Source organism: Scyliorhinus torazame, chromosome 5 (genome assembly GCF_047496885.1).
Source record: "Scyliorhinus torazame isolate Kashiwa2021f chromosome 5, sScyTor2.1, whole genome shotgun sequence".
Classification (NCBI taxonomy): Eukaryota; Metazoa; Chordata; class Chondrichthyes; order Carcharhiniformes; family Scyliorhinidae; genus Scyliorhinus; species Scyliorhinus torazame.
This window is the reverse complement of record NC_092711.1, coordinates 225,798,817-225,818,299: the sequence shown is the minus strand read 5'-3', so window position 1 is coordinate 225,818,299 and position 19,483 is coordinate 225,798,817. Positions and strand designations below refer to the sequence as shown.

The window sequence follows — 19,483 nt, the reverse complement described above, 5'->3', positions numbered from 1 at the left end:
GTAAACCCAGAACGCTCACAGCCATGCTTCTTGGGCGCGATCAAAGATCTTGTTTCGTCATTTTGGAATGTTTTCTGGCAATAGTCATCGAACAAATTTTACGTTAGATACAGGAGCCAGAGAGACAGTGCTGTTGGACAAAGAACCATGGCTGAAATACCTCTGGCTTCAATCAATGGACACACCATTTTACAGGCCAGAAGGAATCTGATTTCCAGTCATTGGTATGATCCTGGAACACTGAGGTATGGTAACAAACAGATCTAACATCGTCCGTAACCAAGCTTTCTCTCTCCTGAGCAGGTGTGCCTGCATAGCGTTGGATCTCCTCAAGATATCAGATGATGTTGGGACAACCACTGCCATTAACCAAACACAATAATGGTTGGGATTCTCCTCCGGCATGATTCTCCGTTATGCCGGCACCCGAAGGTTTCCCGACGGCGTGGGGCTGCCCCACAATGGGAAACCCCATTGACCAGCTGGCGTAACGGAGAATCCCGCCGGCCGGTCGGGACAGAACTGTGACGCGGCGGGGAGGAGAATCCCGCCCAATGTGTTTCTGTGTGCTCAAAGGAAAAAGAAAGAGTATCCTGATTGTGACTTCAGCTCTGAACTATCTTCTTTCTTTGCGGAACAAGGTTTGTCCACGCTTGCCACAAGTCCCTCAAAGGCCAGACCAGCCAAGCACCCAGGGACTAATCACAATGCTTCCAGTGGAAGAGGTGAAAGAGTGTGAGCACCAGTCCAGGAAGCATCTACCTCCAGCTCTGGTGATGGTACAGCAAGTCAACACTCCAACAATTGTGCATACCCTGCAATTCCCAGGGTCATGCCAAAGCCACGAGTGACACTGGAACCTGGTATCAGGTGACCATGGCCCGCAACAGAAAGCAGAGGTGGCCATGCCACTCAGCCTTCTTCTCGCCGCAGGAACCCTCTTCCTCAACCACAGAGGACAACCCACGCAAAGCTGGACAAAGGGAAAGAAGTGACAAGGGGACGAACACAACGTCCGTCCACCCCGCAAGAAATGAATTAGAGTAGCAACCACTGATCAGTGCAAAAGCCGGACCAACCAAGTGTGGTTCATCACGAAGGAATGGAAGAAAAGAATGAAAGCATACCCAGATGCCAGCTCAACCTCCACACCAACAAGTTGAACCAACAATGACAGAGCCAACCATTCCTCTGACAGAACTGCGATCGAGATATAGAAGATTAATAAGGCCTCCAGACCACCTGAAGCTTTAAATTCAAGGGCTTGAAGGGGGAAGGTGGGGTCATGCTAATGTAGAAATAGTGATAATCTAAAAATAGTAATAATATAGTGACAACAATATAAATTGTTGTCGACGGGCAGCACGGTAGCCTTGTGGATAGCACAATTGCTTCACAGCTCCAGGGTCCCAGGTTCGATTCCGGCTTGGGTCACTGTCTGTGCGGAGTCTGCACATCCTCCCCGTGTGTGCGTGGGTTTCCTCCGGGTGCTCCGGTTTCCTCCCACAATCCAAAGATGTGCGGGTTAGGTGGATTGGCCATGATAAATTGCCCTTAGTGTCCAAAATTGCCCTTAGTGTTGGGTGGGGTTACTGGGTTATGGGGATAGGGTGGAGGTGTTGACCTTGGGTAGGGTGCTCTTTCCAAGAGCCGGTGCAGACTCGATGGGCCGAATGGCCTCCTTCTGCACTGTAAATTCTATGATAATCTATGAAATGTATGTGACTCATAATAATGTAAAGTATGAAGTAAACTCGTAAAACTCCAAATACATTGGATAAAGACTTGGGAGGAGGCGTAGAATAAGGGTTTGGCACATATAGGGCGCGATTCTCCACTCCCACGCCGAAGTGGCCGCGCCGTCGTGAACGCCGTCGAGGTACACGACGGCGCGGAGCGGCCCCGGTCCCGACCGATTCAGGCCCTGACAATGGGCCAGGATCGGGGCCGCGTCATCTACACGTCATCTATGCCTTGTAGCCCGCGTAAAAGCGGCGCCGCATAGATGAAGCGGCCGGCGCCCCAAAACGGGCGTCATCCGCGCATGCGCGGGTTGGCCGGCGCCAAGCCGCGCATACGTGGTTGCCGTCCTCTCTAAGTCCGCCCCGCAAGGAGATAGGGGACGGATCTTGCGGGGCCGCGGAAGGAAGGAGGTCCTTCTTCAGAGAGGACGGCCCGACGATCGGTGGGCACCGATCGTGGGCCACCCCACATTTCAGGTGAGGCCCGGTGCAGGATCCCCCCTCGCCCCCCCACAGGCTTCCCCCCCAGCGTTCACGCACCGCTCACGACTGCAGCGACCAGGTGTGGATGGCGATGGGGGGAACCCGCCCTTTTGGCCTGGCCGCTCGGCCCATCCGGGCCTCACAATAGCGGGGATGCCGGAGAATCGCCATTTTTGGTGTCTCCGGCGATTCTCCGGCCTGCGGCCCGCGAAACTCGACCGGGCCGTTCCCGCCGCTTGGGAGAATCGCGGGAGGGCGTCGGACCGGCATCCCCGGAGATTTTGGCGGCCCAGGCGATTCTCCCAACCGGCGTGGGAGTGGAGAATCGCGCCCATAGTGTTAATGTGGAACTGTGTACAGTACTGCCAACATAGCTGTTTAGAAAGGCACATGACCCCAAGGCCATGGTCAGTGTGCTGCTGAGAAAAAATGTGAATAGACCTAAGCGTGGAGACAGTTTACGATTTGAAGCCTTTACTGTCCTATGTAAATAATTCCAGTGATTAATAAAGATTTACTGTTAACTTACAGAAGGCTACCTAAATTTTTTTAAGACATACCCATCTGTAACCTATATCTTCCCAACAAAAAGCATCCAGTTTACCTCAGATTATCCTGGAAAGGTAAGGGGCAGGATTCTCCGTCCCACCAGCCCCGTTTTCCAGCGCCGTGCGTCCCAGCTGGCAACGGGATCCTGGGGTTCCCCATTGTGGCCACCGCACGCTTTCGGGAAACCTGCGGGCGTGGGTGCGCTGCCGGCAAAGCGGAGGATCCCGTTGATGGCGAATCCAGCAGAAAATGTCTCAAAACAATTCAGCAACAGGTGAAGCTAGCTGTTTCCCACTGCTACTATTCAATGGCAACACTTGTGGTATTCTCAATAACAGGATGCTGCTGTCAAGCCAAAATGGTGTTTTCTCTATGACACAAATGAGTAATGTGGTATATGGTTTTCAGTCCCAGTTTGATGCCAGATTTGTGGCCATACATCCCAACAACTGGTAGTGCGTATCAAACAGCAGGTCCCTTTGGCTGTTCTCAACAAGCAAAGTGCTGACTGTACTGAGCAAGTCGATGCTTGCTGAATCTAGACTTGGAATCACATCAAATGGTGGTTCTTAAGATTAGGCAACACTTACAAAAAATCCCAATTGTGCTAAGAATTACATAGACAAACAAGTTAAGATTATCAACTGGGCTCACAGCAGGGCCATTTGTACTTTAAAAAAATAAATTTAGAGTACCCAATTATTTTTTTTCCAATTAAGGGGTAATTTAGTGTGGCCAATCCACCTAACATGCACATCTTTGCTTTTCGGGGTGAGATCCATGCAAACATGGGAGAATGTGTAAACTCCACACAGTGACCCGGGGCCTGGATCGAACCTGGGTCCTCAGCGCTGTAGGCAGCAGTGCTAACCACTTTGCCACCGTATCGCCCCTAGGTTCCATTTACACATGTTGAAAGCTACATATGTTCACACACACACAACCCTGTCCTCTGCACAGAAAGAATATGTCCACTCATTGCGCCATTTTCTACTAAACAAAAGCTTGGGGACAGTCATTCACTAGTTCATTCATGAGGGCAGGGGCAGCACGTGACACAGTGGTTAACACTGAGACTATGGCGCTGAGGACCCGGGTTCAAATCCCGGCCCTGGGTCACTATCCATGTAGAGTTTGCACATTCTCCCCGTGTCTGCATGGGTTCCACCTCCACAACCCAAAGATGTGCAGGTTAGGTGGATTGGCCACACTAAATTGCTCCTTAATTGGAAAAAAAAATAATCGGTACTCTAAATTTTTTAAAAAATAAATTCATGAGGACATTGCCTTGAACAGTCAGAGTTGACTTGCCTTGGTTTGAATTTAAACAAAAGCTTGGAAATTAATTGTAGCCTGCTTCATTCTCCATGGCAATGCCTTCACTAATCAGAGTCCCCACATGAACCATTCAACACAGTCTCCTCATGCAGCATAAATTGTTGTTTCCTTTGAAATTTGGTATTATCATAGAATGTACAGTGCAGAAGGAGGCTATTCGGCCCAACAAGTCTTCACTGGCCATAGCAAAGAGCACCCTACTTAATCCTACATCCCTCTTCTATCCCCGTAACCTCGTGTAACCTTTTAGACATTAAGGGGTAATTTAGAATGGCCAATCTACCTAACCTGCACAGCTCTAGATTGTGGGAGGAAACCAGAGCACCCGGAGGAAAGCCAGGCAGACATGGGGAGAAAGTGCAAACACCACACAGTCACCCGAGGCCAGAATTGAATCTAGGTCCCTGGAGCTGTGAAGCAGCAGTGCTAACCACCATGCCACTGTGCCGTCTTCTTGCGATTTTGTCCTGATAAGTGCCAGACGAAAAGCTTTGATAACATTTTTAATTTTTTCAGCAATATTTTTCGACTCGGTGTTAAATTATTTGAAAAATATTTGCGAGCCATTTAAAACAAAGCAATTTAAAGTGTTACTCTGCCTGCCCTACGCTTTCCCATTCTCTCTTTTCTTCCCACTTTCTTTTCAATTATGCTTAATGTTTTCACTTTTGGATTGCGTTGTTCATTATTTGTTGCTGGCAATGTTACTTTTAATTCCTATTTTGTTTGCATGAAAGGTTAAGTAGTCAGGGTAACTCATAATCTGCTTTTCTCAGTGGGGAGCAGACCACTAGCCAGCATTTGCTGTAGGAGATGAAATGTACCATTTCTTAGACTTGCTTTTGCCTAATTTATTTACATGAGTGAAAGTGGCTGTGTGTGAATTTGAAATGGCACAGCACCCTCTACAGGGCATCTGGGACTTATTTGAACAGGACAAGCAATTGTGCATCTCCTCAATCAATTATTGAAGAATGTTTATGAATTGCATGGAATTCTGAACTAGGAAGTATGACCCAGAATAATGAATTCACTGTCAACCCAGGAGCGGAGACCAATATAAAGAGAGGGAAAGAAAAAATAGATTGATTGTGGTAAAAGAACAGAAAGAAAAGATTTTTTATTTACTTGATATTGAATCTCCAGCAACATTTAAAAGCAGAAGAAATGAGACTCCGCTTTTGTAGATGCTCGTTTTCAGTGCCAGAGGGGTTGTTCAGCTATAAATAAAACTTAACACGCTGCAAAAAAATATCCTTAGACTGAGATGAACAAGACTTAGCTCTGTGCTTCCCAATGTAACCCCATTTCAATTCCTCTGACGATGTTTGACACCCCCACAGAGTGTGAAATTCCAGGAGGTGGGGGGGAGGGGGGGAGGGATCGAGAGTTGTTGAGCCTGGGAAGTTGGAGGTGTTGCTGCATAACTGTGATTGATCGGCGGTTATCATACGCAGTGTGCCCATCATTTCCCTGCTAGTCGGTAGGAGTGGAGAGGGCAAAATAATTCTTACTGTTCTTACCTTCTAACTTCCTCAATCGTCTTGTTGCTGAACAGACGAGAACCCATAAAGCATTAAAGCAGCCGTTGACGTACTGGGAGCAGGAGCTGCCCATACGGATAGATTTCATCCAGCAAGCAAATTGATTAGAGCAATCAGCTCAATGTACGATTCAATTATTAGCTGAACATAGCAAGTCTAAGGTAGCCAAGTTCCAAAAAGAGTAATTTGTGGGCAGCACAAGGAGCTAGCTCCTATCAAAAGAGAACAAGGTTATTTCAACAACACTTAAAAGCTTAGAATGGCTCTCACTTATGTGTAGACTAAGACTTAGAGTAAGCTTTGTGCTCAGCAGGTTTGTATCGCTGAACTCAGCACCAGTCTCTCCCAGGTCAGGTGGAGTGGAGCAAACGACAGTGGGCAGCTCTACTTGTAGATGAGCCTCTGTCATAGCCCCAAAAGAGAATTTTATTTTACTACATTAATGCAAATTGGGCAACTTCTCACACCAGCCATCCTTGTGGCTATTCGGAGACTGGCTATTCAGTGTCAGTTTATGCTGAATTTGAAGAGGTGTTATGCTATACCCATCAGGAAACATGAGAAGACTATTCAAACTCATTTCGCATTAACATGCTTATAGCTGCCAGCGGAGACATTTTGACCCACAAGGCTGAGCTGGGTTCAAGATCCAAGACTGAGGTGCAAAACTGCCATGGATTAACTCATTTTCATTGAAAATTCCATTTTATCCCTGTTTATTGACAGGTACACATATTACAAGTAAACCGGCCTATGCCAGTATCTTGAAATAGGCTGACAGCGAACCATGTTAAATTTTATTTTGGACTGATCTCTGAAGTTTAGAAGATTGAGAGGCGATTTCATTGAAATTTACAAAGTTCTTAGAGGCGTGACAGGGTGAAAGTTAAGAGATTGCTTCTCTTGTCTGGAGCAGCTCAAACTCTGGATTCTTATCTCAGTAGAAAGGGTTCGTAGTTTAGGACTGAGATGAGTAGAAATTTCTTCAGGCATAAGTTTGCTAACTTTTATAATTCTCTGTCTCAGAGAGCTGTGCATATCCAGCATTTAAGTATATTCAAGACATTTTAAAAATAAATTTAGAGTACCTAATTAATTTTTTCCAATTAAGGGGCAATTTAGCATGGCCAATCCACCTACCCTGCACATCTTTGGGTTGCGGGGGCGAAACCCACGCAAACACGGGGAGAATGTGCAAACTCCGCACGGACAGTGACCCAGAGCTGGGATCGAACCTGGGACCTCGGCCCCATGAGGCAGCAGGGCTAACCCACTGTGCCACCGTGCTGCCCTAAGTGGGCAGCACGGTAGCATTGTGGATAGCACAATTGCTTCACAGCTCCAGGGTCCCAGGTTCGATTCCGGCTTGGGTCACTGTCTGTGCGGAGTCTGCACATCCTCCCCGTGTGCGCGTGGGTTTCCTCCGGGTGCTCCGGTTTCCTCCCACAGTCCAAAGATGTGCAGGTTAGGTGGATTGGCCATGATAAATTGCCCTTAGTGTCCAAAATTGCCCTTAGTGTTGGGTGGAGTTACTGGGTTATGGGGATAGGGTGTAGGTGAACATGGGTAGGGTGCTCTTTCCAAGAGCCGGTGCAGACTCGATGGGCCAAATGGCCTCCTTCTGCACTGTAAATTCTATGATATTCAAGACTGAGATTGATAGATTTTTGGACTCTGAACAAATCAAGGGAATAGGCAGGAAATGGAGCTGATGTAATGGTTCAACCAAGATCTCAAGGAATAATAGAGCAGATTTGAGGGGTCATATGATATACTTCTGCTCAAATTTCTTATTTTCCTATATAAAATGTGAAGCCCGTTCACTACCAGTCGTTTTCATGCTACTGGAGATGAAAGATTTTTGCAACAACTTTAATCCAGAAATGCTTCCTGATGCCCGATCAATGACCACTAAAGCAAGGTGTAGTCCAACTGAAGGCTTTAATAAGCTAGATGTTTCCCGCAGGAGCTCAGGTACAGAATGGAGGCTGCTGGGGCGGCACTTGTTCTTATACCCCACCTAGCAGGGCAGAGCTATCATACATTCTAACCAATAGAAAGCATACAGTTTCCACCAATGGTGCTTTAGCCTATCAGGTACCGTAATACCTATAATACCACATTCACCCCCTGTTAAAAAAAGAGTCCGGCGGTGGCCTGAAACTACAAAACATGGCAACGTGGTATAATTAGTTATGGAGGTACCGTAATACCCCCGTACAATGTTTAGTAACTATTTACAATTCTGATAGCTATGTACATTTGATGGTTTATATTTACAGTTTACAATTAAAATGAAGCAATCAGTCGATCGGGGGCGTCCTCTGTGATCGTCGGAGTTTCAGTGGTGTCTCCGGTGGAGGCTCGGGCGTCTGTGATTCCGGGAGCATGGCTTCGATCTCCATGGGAGCTTCGGCACCCCTAGACGGCGCTGATGGGGAAAACGGTTGACCTGGGAAGGGAGCGCCTGCGGGGGGGCGTCGGTGGGTGGGGGGGGCCAAGACGGGGCTGGCGGAAGGACCGATCCTCCTGTAAGGTGCTGCGGTGATGGGGAGGGTGGGACCGGTGGCTGGGATGTGCGTGGGGTTCTGGCGGGCGCCAGGTCTCGTAGGGAGACCGTATCTTGTCGGCCATCGGGGTACGCCACGTAGGTGTACTGGGGGTTAGAATGAGCAGATGGACCCTCTCGAGCAACGGGTCCGACTTGTGCGCCCGCACGTGTTTTCGGAGCAGGATGGGTCCGGGTGCTGCCAGACAGGTCGGGAGGGAGGTCCCAGAGGAGGACTTCCTAGGGAAGACAAGGAGACGTTCGTGAGGTGTCTGATTGGTGGTCGTACAAAGCAGTGACCGGATGGAGTGGAGGGCATCCGGGAGGACTTATTGCCAGCGGGAGACTGAGAGGCTCCTGGACTGTAGGGCCAGTAGGACGGTCTTCCAGACCGTTCCGTTCCCCCTCTCTATCTGTCCGTTACTCCGGGGGTTGTAACTGGTCGTCTTGCTCGAGGCGATGCCCTTGCTGAGCAGGAATTGACGCAGTTTGTCGCTCTTAAAGGAGGACTCCCTATCACTGTGTATGTAAGCGGGGAACCCGAACAGTGAAAAGATACTATGGAGGGCATTGATGACGGTGGTTGCGGTCATGTCGGGGCAGGGGATGGCGAATGGGAACTGGGAGTACTCGTCAATCACGTTCAGGAAGTACGTGTTGCGGTCGTGGAGGGGAGGGGCCTTTGAAGTCCATGCTGAGGCGTTCATAGGGACGGGAAGCCTTTATCAGGTGTGCTTTCTCTGGTCGGTAGAAGTGCGGTTTGCACTCCACGCAGATTCGGCAGTCCCTGGTGGCTGTCCTGACCTCCTCGATGTAGTAGGGCAGGTTGCGGGTCTTGACAAAATGGAAAAAGCGAGTGACCCCTTCGGTCCATCTCGCGCTGGAAGACCGAGACCCCGTTGGTGACATCGAAGGGAACCCTTAAGAAGTGATAGAGCCACCCATATGACTCGAAAGCAGTGTATTTGCGGTCACTAGTACGGATGGGGAGCTGGTGGTAGGTGGACTTGAGGTCCACCGTGGAGAAGACATTATAATGCGCGATCCTGTTTACCAGGTCAGATATGCGGGGGAGAGGGTACGCATCCAGCTGCGTAAACCTGTTGATGGTCTGACTGTAGTCGATGGCCACCCTATGCTACTCCCCGGTCTTTACCACCACTACTTGAGCTCTCCAGGGGCTATTACTGGCTTCAATGACCCCTTCCCTCAGTAGCCTTTGGACCTCTGACCTAATAAAGATCCGGTCCTGGGCACTGTAGCGTCTGCTCCTGGTGGCGACGGGTTTGCAATCCGCGGTGAGGTTCGCAAACAGGGAAGGCGGGTCGACCTTAAGGGTCATGTTGCCGCAGACAGTAAGGGGGGATATAGGGCCGCCGAATTTGAAGGGCAGACTTTGAAGGTTACACTGGAAGTCTAAACCCAGGAGTGTAGCCGTGCAGAGGTGGGGAAGGACATAGAGACGGAAATTTTTGAACTCCCTTCCCTGGACTGTGAGGTTTGCTACACAAAACCCCTTTATCTCCACTGAGTGTGAACCGGAAGCCAGGGAGATTTTTTGATTAATGGGGTGGATGAGGAGAGAACAGCGCCTCACCGTGTCGGGGTGTATGAAGCTCTCCGAGCTCCCAGAGTCGATTAGGCAGGACGTCTCGTGCCCGTTGATGAATACGGTCGTCGTAGCAGTTGAGAGTGTTCGAGGCCGAGACTGACCCAGAGTCACCGAGGCTAATCGCAGCAGTTGAGAGATCTCTTCGGGCAGTGTGTGGTCAGCCGAGCTGGGGTCCTGGGGGTTCAAACAAGATGGCGGCTCCCATTGGTCGCCCATGGCTGGGGGTGCACAAAATGGCGGCGCCCATCCCTCCAATGTGGCATCTGCGGAACAAGATGGCGGCACCCGGGGTCCGCACGTGGCCCTGGAATATGAAGATGGCGGCGACCGCTGGCCGCACGGGGCCCGTGGAGAAGTTTGTGGTTGCGGTCCGCATTCGCCGCTGGAGACCGCTGCAACTGCACAGGCCTGGCATACCCCCACGAAATGGCCCTTTTTGCCACCTCCCTTGCAGGTGGATGTGCGGGCCGGGCAGCGCTGGCGGGGGTGCTTGGCCTGCCCGCAAATGTAGCAGCGGGGCCCCTCGGTGTTGCCAGGCCGCCTTGCAGCGCAGGCCTGTGGGGGAATGGGGGAAGTCTCAGGGTCGGCGGCGGAGGGGGTTCCACGCTGCCCAGGGGGCTGCCGCGCGGTCGGGAACGTAAGCAGCACTGGTTCTTATACTCCGCCTAGCAGGGCGGAGCTATCATACATTCTAACCAATAGAAAGCATACAGTTTCCACCAATGGTGCTTTAGCCTATCAGGTACCGTAATACCTATAATACCACACTTCCCCTCGTTTTTTTTTGCTGGACGACTCTGTCAACCTTTGTGCCATCTGCTTTGAAACAAATTCATTTTCCCTTTCCTACATGTTGTGATGTAGTGTTTTGAAATTGCAATGTACATAATGTTCACTTGACGCTGCCCCACAGAGTTGTACTAAGAGAGGGAGACTATAAACAGAAGCTGAAAATGTTGAGCAGCTGTTATCATAAAGCATTCATGTTTGCTTGTGCACTTTGAATTCTGAGTGGTCTCTGGCTGTTTCAAGTGTCAAGAACCTAATTTTATATTCTACAGACCTCCACTAGGAAAGCCTCCAGCTTTTTGGAGCAAACAGAGGAGGAGGTGCACACAATCCATTTGCTATGAGCCTCCCAATGCAAAATATATATTCCAATGTCTACTCCTGCCTACACCATACCCAGAGGCAATGCTTGCAGAAGTTGCCTTTTGTAAGGGAAGTTATCAGTGATTCATGCCACATGCCAGAATCTGACACATAGCCTGTCTCCACCATAGGTACCACATTGCCAGAGTTGACACAGGTCACCACCATTCTTATTTTTAATGTTTTTGTAACCATTCCAGCCTCCTACAATCTTTAAGACATGCAATCCTTTAAGTGCTCCTCAGGTACACTGGTCAACACTGGCCCGGCACTCCACTTTTCTGCTAGGTAGGGTCCAGAGCATTCTCTTCTTCTTCAGTTCCGATGACCATGAATCTTTCCCACTTTTATAGCCTGCCATAGGCATAGTCATAGAGGTCTGCAGTGCAGAAAGGCCCTTTGGCCCATCACATCTGCACTGGTCAAAAACAACCACCTAAGTGTTCTAATCCCATTTTCCAGCACTTGGCCCATAGCCTTGTATGCCTTGGCATTGCAAGTGCACATCTAAATACTTCTCAAATGTCTCCACCATTCTTTCAGGCAATGAGTTCCAGACTCCCTCCACCCTCTGGGTGAAAATGTTTTCCCTCACAGCATCTCTAAAGCTCCAGCCCCTTATTTTAAATCTATGTCCCCTGGTCAATGATCCCTCTTCTAAGGGTTTCTTCCTGACCACACTATCTATGACCCTCATAATTATATGTATCTCAACCATGTTCCCCCCTCAGCCTCCTCTGCTCCAAGGAAAACAACCCCAGACTATCCAATCTCTCTTTATAACTAAAATTCTTCAGCCCAGGCAACGTCCTGGTAAATCTCCTCTGCACCCTTTCCAGTGCTATCACATCCCTCCTATAATTGGCATGTGTTGGAAGATTGATACTCAATTCTGGATTCTCCACTCCTGAGACTAAACGTTGATGCTGGGGCCGGATTTGTGGAGTTCTATGAGAGCAAAACTGGCGGCGCACCCCTGAACCAATTCACCGATCATTGAGAGGCTAGCACTGGCGCCATGTGGAACACGATTGATTCCAATGGAAGACGGTGTCGGATTCGCTGGGGTGGGGATTGGCACTCGACAGGCTGACAAATTGCAGCCGCATATACACACTGCACTCCCCACACACACTCATCCCAGCCAACTAGATGGCACTGGTTGCTTGGTGCATGCCCATCCCATTGATGGGGGAGGATACCTAGGGTGGTGGCCTGGGGGGGCACCCATATGACCCGTGGCGATACGTTCATAGTGGGCAGCCAGCGGCGTGCGCAGCAGCATGGCTGCCTGGCTGGCTTCGGCAATGGTGTTCCGTGCCCTTCCACCACGACTGCACAGCCCACCTCCTGGTCACCCCCCTCCAACCCACAACTCCCCCTGGCCCTGGCAGAAGCCCACCGGCCAGCAGCACAACTGCCAGCACACAATGGTGATGTTGGACACTTTCCGTACCCCCTCTCTCCCCCTCATCAGCCACGGCGCCTGTTTCATGATTTTTGAAAGCACAAGTGAATTTCTCTGTCAGGACTTTCCACCCCCCACCCCCCACCTCTGATAAAGGCGGAGAATTTAGGAGGCCCTGAGAATACTGGGTCAGGCCCGCTAATGATATGCCAAAGGCATTTGTTGTACGTGCGGAGTGGAACACTTTGGCGCCGTTGTCCAGGCACCGGAGATTTGCGACTTAGCGTGAACTGTGGCGCCTGTCATGATTTCACCGTCAAAACCGACTCTCCGCCCACTCGCTTTTCACGATTCCTGTGTTAGCCGACAGAGAAACACGTCCAAGCTGTTTGGCTGAGTTTTGAATACATCTTTCTTGACCGTCAAACCCTGCAGTGGGACTTGAACCTCGAGCTTCAGACTCAGGGGCAGGGATGCTAACCACTCTGTCACAAGACCTCCACGCTGGACATTCTCTACAACTGTTCTAATACTGGTGCGCCAGGTCAAGATTCAAACATTCACTCACTCTATTAGCATCCTTCTAGGAAGAGCAGGACCCATGAGATCTGAATCTCTAGCTGAGGGGCTGAATTCCACCTTCCTGGCCAACAATGTCCAGTGCTGTAGGTCTGATAAATAAGTCAGGCTGACTGGGTAATTATTATCAGCAAGTTAAATAATACAATATTACAGAGGATCACGGAGATTCACATTTCCCCTTGAGCGCCTGGACAATTATAGAGACCCCAACCCCAAAGATGGATACATGGATAATTGGTAAATCAACCCGGGGTGCTTTCGGCCATCCTGGGATAATGCAAGTTACCTACTGGACACAGTGCAGAATAGTTGGTTGCAAACTAACATTGATACATCACACACTGTTCATATCAAATGCTGTTTTTTAAAATATATATATAGGTTAACTGGACTTTCGCTGTCGACATGAGTTGAGATTTAACATTCCAGGCGCTGCGATGGAATGAGAGAAGCAGCGAGCGGCGCCTTTAAGAGGCGCGCGCCTCTGAAACTCCCCTTCAAGTGAAATTGCAAAGTGTTTGGATTTGGGGAATAAAAGTCTCGTTTGCTTGCTGGTCTCGCGAATAACTTGCGATTCAAGGCTTTCGGACCAGTCTTTTCGAATGATGGCAGAAAAACCGAGTCACAATCTTGAAGGCCAGTACTTGGTTGCAGATGTAAGAATTTTTAAATAATAATCAATATAACAATTATTTTTGCTGGAGTTCAACCTTGGACACTCCAATTTCAAGTGATTTTCTCCTACAGGGGATGTAGCTGCATTGCTGAATTAACTTGTGGCTGCTGAAGTGCTTTATGAACATCTGATCAAAGTTATGGATTTTTGGCTTGTTGCACATTTTTAGATCTTTGCAAAGAAGGAAAAGCACAATCGCATCGCACGATATTTGAAGTTTGGGTCGCTGGTGGCTCTGGTGGGTGTTTTGCTGCTGTTTGGTTCGTTTGGTGCCCAGTACTACTGGAAACAGAGGGAGAGCAAGGTAAGGTCCAGAATCTACATTTATACCAACTTTCCCTGGACGGATGTCTGATCGTTGCGCCCAGAGTCCAGTGGGATCTTACTGTGTAAAGTCATGACTAAATGAACTATGCTCTCCTATGAAGAGGCAAAGCTTGCTTATAAAAAAAAGTTGGGCATTTTCAGATTCAAGTTCTGATTCTGAGACGGATTACCAGTGATGCTGGGAGCATGGTTTTTTAACAACTGTTGGTGACGAATTTGGAAATGTGGCCAAGGAACTTCGTGTTATCCTGGTCTAGAATGCTCGTGTTCTAGTGTCCATTCAAGAACATTTTCTCCTTATTGCCATTGCTTTTAGTAAAATTATAGGAGGGTAACCAGTCTCCCACACTCAAACTTTCAGCCATCACTCTGTCTTTATCAGGCTGCCAATTTAGTGGCTTGCTATCTTGAACGATAAATGCTAACGTATAGTCTATCCAGCGGCTAGAATTTCAAAATAAAGAAAGTGCAGGGTATCCCAAATCATTTCATAGTCAATGAAACAGTGCATCTGAAATGTAGTCACTGTTGGAATGTAGAAGATACAGCAGGCAGATTGTATTTAGCAAACAGCAATTTGATGGTGGCTAGATCATCTTTTAGTGGTTGGTTGAGGCATAAATAGCGGAAAAAGACTGGGGAGATCTCACCTTGAAAATAGTAGACTGGGATTTTTTACATCCCCTTCCCCGCTCCCCCCGAGATTTAATGAGTGGGATTTTCTGCTCCCACCCACCAGTGGCCAGAAATTCCTGCCCGAGATCAACAGACCTCAATGGTCCGCTAAATCAGTGTTTTTCAAACTTTTTTTTCCCGGGACTCACTGTTGCCAACCGGCCAACCTTCTCAACCCACGCCGGCTGACCTTCGTGACCCACCATTTTCGCTTACCTTTAATGCGACAGGTGAGCCTGCTTGGTCCTCGTGATCTCACTTGCTTTGTCATTCAATGTTACATTTCTGCCAAGGACTTCAGCTGACAATTTAAGTTCTCGCTGCATCCTTTGAAAAATTTCAAAAGGTTTGTACTGGAACTCATCATGCTTAGTCTTCGCATGCTTTTGACGTTTTGCGGGTTTTCTTTTATAAATTTAGAGTATCCAATTCATTTTTTCCAATTAAGGGGCAATTTAGCGTGGCCAATCCACCTACTCTGCACATCTTTGGGTTGTGGGGGCAAAACCCACGCAAACAGGGGGAGAATGTGCAAACTCCACATGGACAGTGACCCAGAGCCGGGATCGAACCTGGGACCTTGGCGCCTTGAGGCAGCAGTGCTAATCATTGCGCTACTGTGTTGCCGTTTTGAGGGTTTTAAACTTTCATTTGCCAGGACGTCCCTGCACATAACACACAATTACCTGTACTGGCACAATTATCAAAGCCATACCTCAGGAACTCATAGAATCTCTACAATGCCGAAGGAGGCCATTCAGTCCATCAAGTCTGCACTGACCCTCTGAAAGAGCACCCTATCTTGGCCCACAGCCCCACCCTATCTTCAGTAACCCTACCTAGCCTTTTGGACACTAAGCGACAATCTAGCATGGCCAATCTACCTAACCTGTACATCTTTGAACTGTGGGAGGAAACTGGAGTTCACGGAGGAAATCCATGCAGACACAGGGATAATGTACAAACTCCGCACAGACAGCCACCCAAGACTGGAATCGAACCCGGGTCCCTGCTGCTGTGAAGCAGCAGTGCTAACCACTGTGCCACCATACCGTCTTTATCACCTTGTTCCAGATTTCAGTTTCTTCTTAATGGGTTGTTCACCAGAGGTCCTGGAGCTCAGCGTACAGCTCACACTAGCACTGCTTTGCCTGCCGTGGACTCTCCCGTGCAGCTCTCTCCAGCAGGTGCAATTGTGAGATCCTGGCCAGTTTGCGTCTCTGGCCCTCTCTTCTTTCTAACAAAATAATCCATCTTCTGTTCTTCACAGTCCTGTTGTCTTGCTTGCTGGCAGCAACAAAATGGAGGAATCTCTCCTCCGTGATTTCACGCCCAAAGCACAGCCGTACATGCGCATGATGTCAGTGTATGTGCCAGGCTCGTGACCTGCTCTCTGGCAGGAAGACTACATCGTTTGTATTTAAAGGCCGGTTGCACCAGCATTCTCAATGTAAAAACCGGTCGTGGTCGGCATTCATTTAAAAACAAAACTTGGCACTCTGACAGCGCGCTGAAGTTAGTAGGAGGTGGGACTGGGACAGCGCGCCAATGACAGGAGGAGGCGGTCTGCCCCACTAGGCTGCGGGCCCCCGGATTATGGAGCAATATGCACTGTGAGTGGTGCAATGGCTCTGAGAGCGGAGCGGGGCCAAGCAGACCCGGAATGGGACCGGACGGACAGTTGGGGAAGAGCAGTACAAGGGCCGAGTGGGTGAACAGAGACAGGAAGGGGTGGGCCTCAGATCTCAGGCCTGCGCACTTGCGGATCTGCCTGAGGGCAGATGTGCAGGGCGGCTGGCATTCTTAAAAGCTAGTGCAGTTGTTAAGTACTTTTCCCGCGATTGGGAATGCCACGACCCAAACATCCTCTGCAAGGAGACAACATTATACCCACGGATGCCGACACACTCAATGATAGAGGAACTGTTGGACATGGGGGACTTAGATGGGGGGAACTGGGGGGACCTGTTTAGACGACTGTTGGAGGTGGAATGCTTCCCGTTGGACGAGAAACGGGAAAAATGGGAAGAAGAACTAGAGACAGAAATAAGGTGGGGAGCCTGGAGTGAAGCACTGAACAAGGCCAACTCCATCTCCAATGTGCAAGGCTAAGCCTAATGCAACAGAAAGTGGTGCACAGAGCACACTTAACTAGAGCCCAAATGAACAGGTTCTTCTCAGACGTGGAAGACAAATGTGAACAGTGCCAGGGGGGACTAGCCAACCACACTCACATGTTTTGGGCACGCCCCAGACTTGTCAAGTTCTGGACTGCCTCCTTTGAAGCAATGTCCAAGTTTGTGGGGATGAGGGTGGAGCCAAACCTGAAAGTGGCAGTCTTCAGGGTATCAGACTAGCCAGAGCTCTTCATAGGGACGGGGGCTGACGCCCTTGCCTTTGCCTCCCCAATTGCCCACTGAAGAACCCTGATCGACTGATGATCAGGAGCACCACCAAAGCTTCAGATTGGCTGTCTGCCCTGTTGGAATTTCTCCATCTGGAGAAAATCAAATTTGCCATCCGCGGGTGCAAAATGGCTTCCACAAGACGTTGAAGCCATTCACAGCTTTTTCCAGGACCTGTTTGAAGCGAACAACCACTAGAGCGGGGTGGAGGGGAGGGGGGAGGGGGGGGACGCACGTAGATAGCTCCGCAGAGGGGCGGAGGGGGGATCAGAAGCTGCCGAAGTAGGTGATGGGGGGGCCGAGAGCAAGGCCCCAAAGAGAGGACCTGACAGCAGGGTCAAAAGGTCCCAGGTCAGAACGGGTTCAAAGTCATACAGAACTAACCCTCCACCCTCCCCAGATGGGAACATGTAATTAAAACCGGCGGACGAGCGAGCTGATGCACATACACAAGGGGAGCTGGAATTGGGACAATGTTATCTGGGTACTTTGTGTGTACCGCTTCCTTCTTCCTTTTTCTAATTGACTGTCACATGTAAAAAACTAAAACCCTAAAAATATGTAGTACAAAATGCAAAACCAATAAAATATTTCAAGAGTGAGGGGGGTGAGTTAGCCTGCAGGGGGAGGGGGAGGGGTGAGTTTACATTGAAATGGGGAGGGGGTGGAGGGGATTATTCCAGTTATTATGTGTTATTGCTTCATTTATAAACTTTGTACAAAAATCACTATAATTTCAATAAAAACATTTTTTTTAAATGGATGCCCTGACCCTCCCGACGCCCGCCTGCGACCCAGCAGTTTGAAAAACCCGGCACAAAATTGTCCGACTCGCCTGCAGCGATTCCCGTGGCAGGCAGGATCTGAAAACCTGCCCGATGTCTAATCAGAAAGACTTCACCTCTGACAGCACCACACATCACCTCAGCACCCCCCACCCCAGTGTGGTAGTGATGCATCAGCTGTGGTCTTGTCTGCGAGTCTCTGAGATGGAACTTACGACCTTACGACGCAGAGTATTATTGCTGATCCTAGTGGTTGGTTACTTCTTCTGTTAAAATGTCAGGTCGAGTAATGTAAGGCAATAAGGTTAAATATTCATCCACTATCACCACTAAATGTTCTCTCTCATCATTAGTACTGGAATTACACCATGATTTTCATGCAACATCCATACGGCCTCCTGTGGGCTCTAAGGGGTCGAGGGAGGCAGGGGAGTCCTTCCTACTTGGTAACTGTGACTCAGAGAGAGGTCTCTCAGCAGCATAAAGTGTCCCTCAGGCAAAACCCCATATTTATCAATTTAAACAGTTGAGCTCCCATCAAGACCGATAGCTGTGGCTCGTGGAACCAGTGCCAGTGGGTCCAGATGAGCAAGCAGCCGTACGAGGAGCTGCGCCACGTGCTGGGTTTACACGTGGTTGGATTTTAGCAGCCCTCTGGTTGGCCTGTAAAGTGAAGATGGACGGTGGTAGGAATGCTAATTTTCCTGCTGCCATGTCATTTTACCAGAGGAAAGGTGGAGGAGGGCAGCCTACCAACTCAGAGGCAATTGGCCACTTCCCATTGCCATTCACATTTTATAAGCAGTGAGTGGGCCCTCCGTTGCATGGAGTGACCTCTTGGTGAACCTTGGCGGCCTCCTGTGCTCGGAATGTGTGGGGGTTCCCTCCTACTTGGAAACTGTGAATGAGGAGGGGTCTCACGACAGTATAACGTTTCCCTAAGGCAAAACCTCACTAATTCTGTGTTATGTACACTGGTATAACACTGGCTGCAACTGGGTGCAGCTTAGATCAAAAAGATACTCCAGACTTTGAAGTTAGTTCAATCAGGTTTATTGAACCAGTAGCACAGTTAGCACAGTTCTCTGTGAGTTCGACTCTCTGCTAACTTAAGTGTGGTTACTCTGTCTGACTGAACCAGACTAGCTCTTAGCCACGTGGAGGAGGTGTGAGATTGTAACAACACCCTTGACTGATTCTCTTGATGTTCATCAGTGGTAAGAGGCGGAGTGTGAGTGCCTCATGTCTTTTATAGTCAGATCCCACCCCTGAGTGTCCTGCCTGCTTATTGGTCATGTCCTGTTCTCTGTGTCCATTAGCTGCTTGTCTGTGCCTGCCTGTATATCATTATGTGTGTGTCTGCATATCATGACAAATTCCACCACCTCTATCCCCCTCAGAGGGCTGCCTGACTGGCCCCAATGCCCAAGACCCTACTTAACTGAATAGGAGGGTGGCTTGCTCCCATGGCATGAGTCCTCTCTTCCAGGTGCAGTGCCAGCAGTGGCCAGCAGTCCTCGTGGAGCTGCTGATTTGCCGGCCCTCTGATAGTTGTCAGTTCCTGGATGGTGGGATGGGGTGCATTTAGCTATCCTTTAATTAGTTGCTGGATGGTTAGAAAATGGGAATCGGTTCCATAATTGGCTGCGATGGGGGT

The 19,483-nt window shown here is 49.3% G+C and overlaps 1 protein-coding gene across 1 annotated transcript in view; it reads left to right on the top strand.

Annotated features, from left to right (window-relative positions):
* The first annotated feature begins 13,454 nt into the window (after positions 1-13,454).
* The window catches only part of tnmd (tenomodulin), a 235,758-nt gene continuing 229,729 nt past the window's right edge, over positions 13,455-19,483 (top strand). The window contains exons 1-2 of the mRNA XM_072505198.1: positions 13,455-13,614; positions 13,804-13,938. Coding sequence (XP_072361299.1) covers positions 13,561-13,614; positions 13,804-13,938 — 189 coding nt within the window. The 5' untranslated portion in view covers positions 13,455-13,560. The remainder of the gene's footprint in view (positions 13,615-13,803; positions 13,939-19,483) is intronic.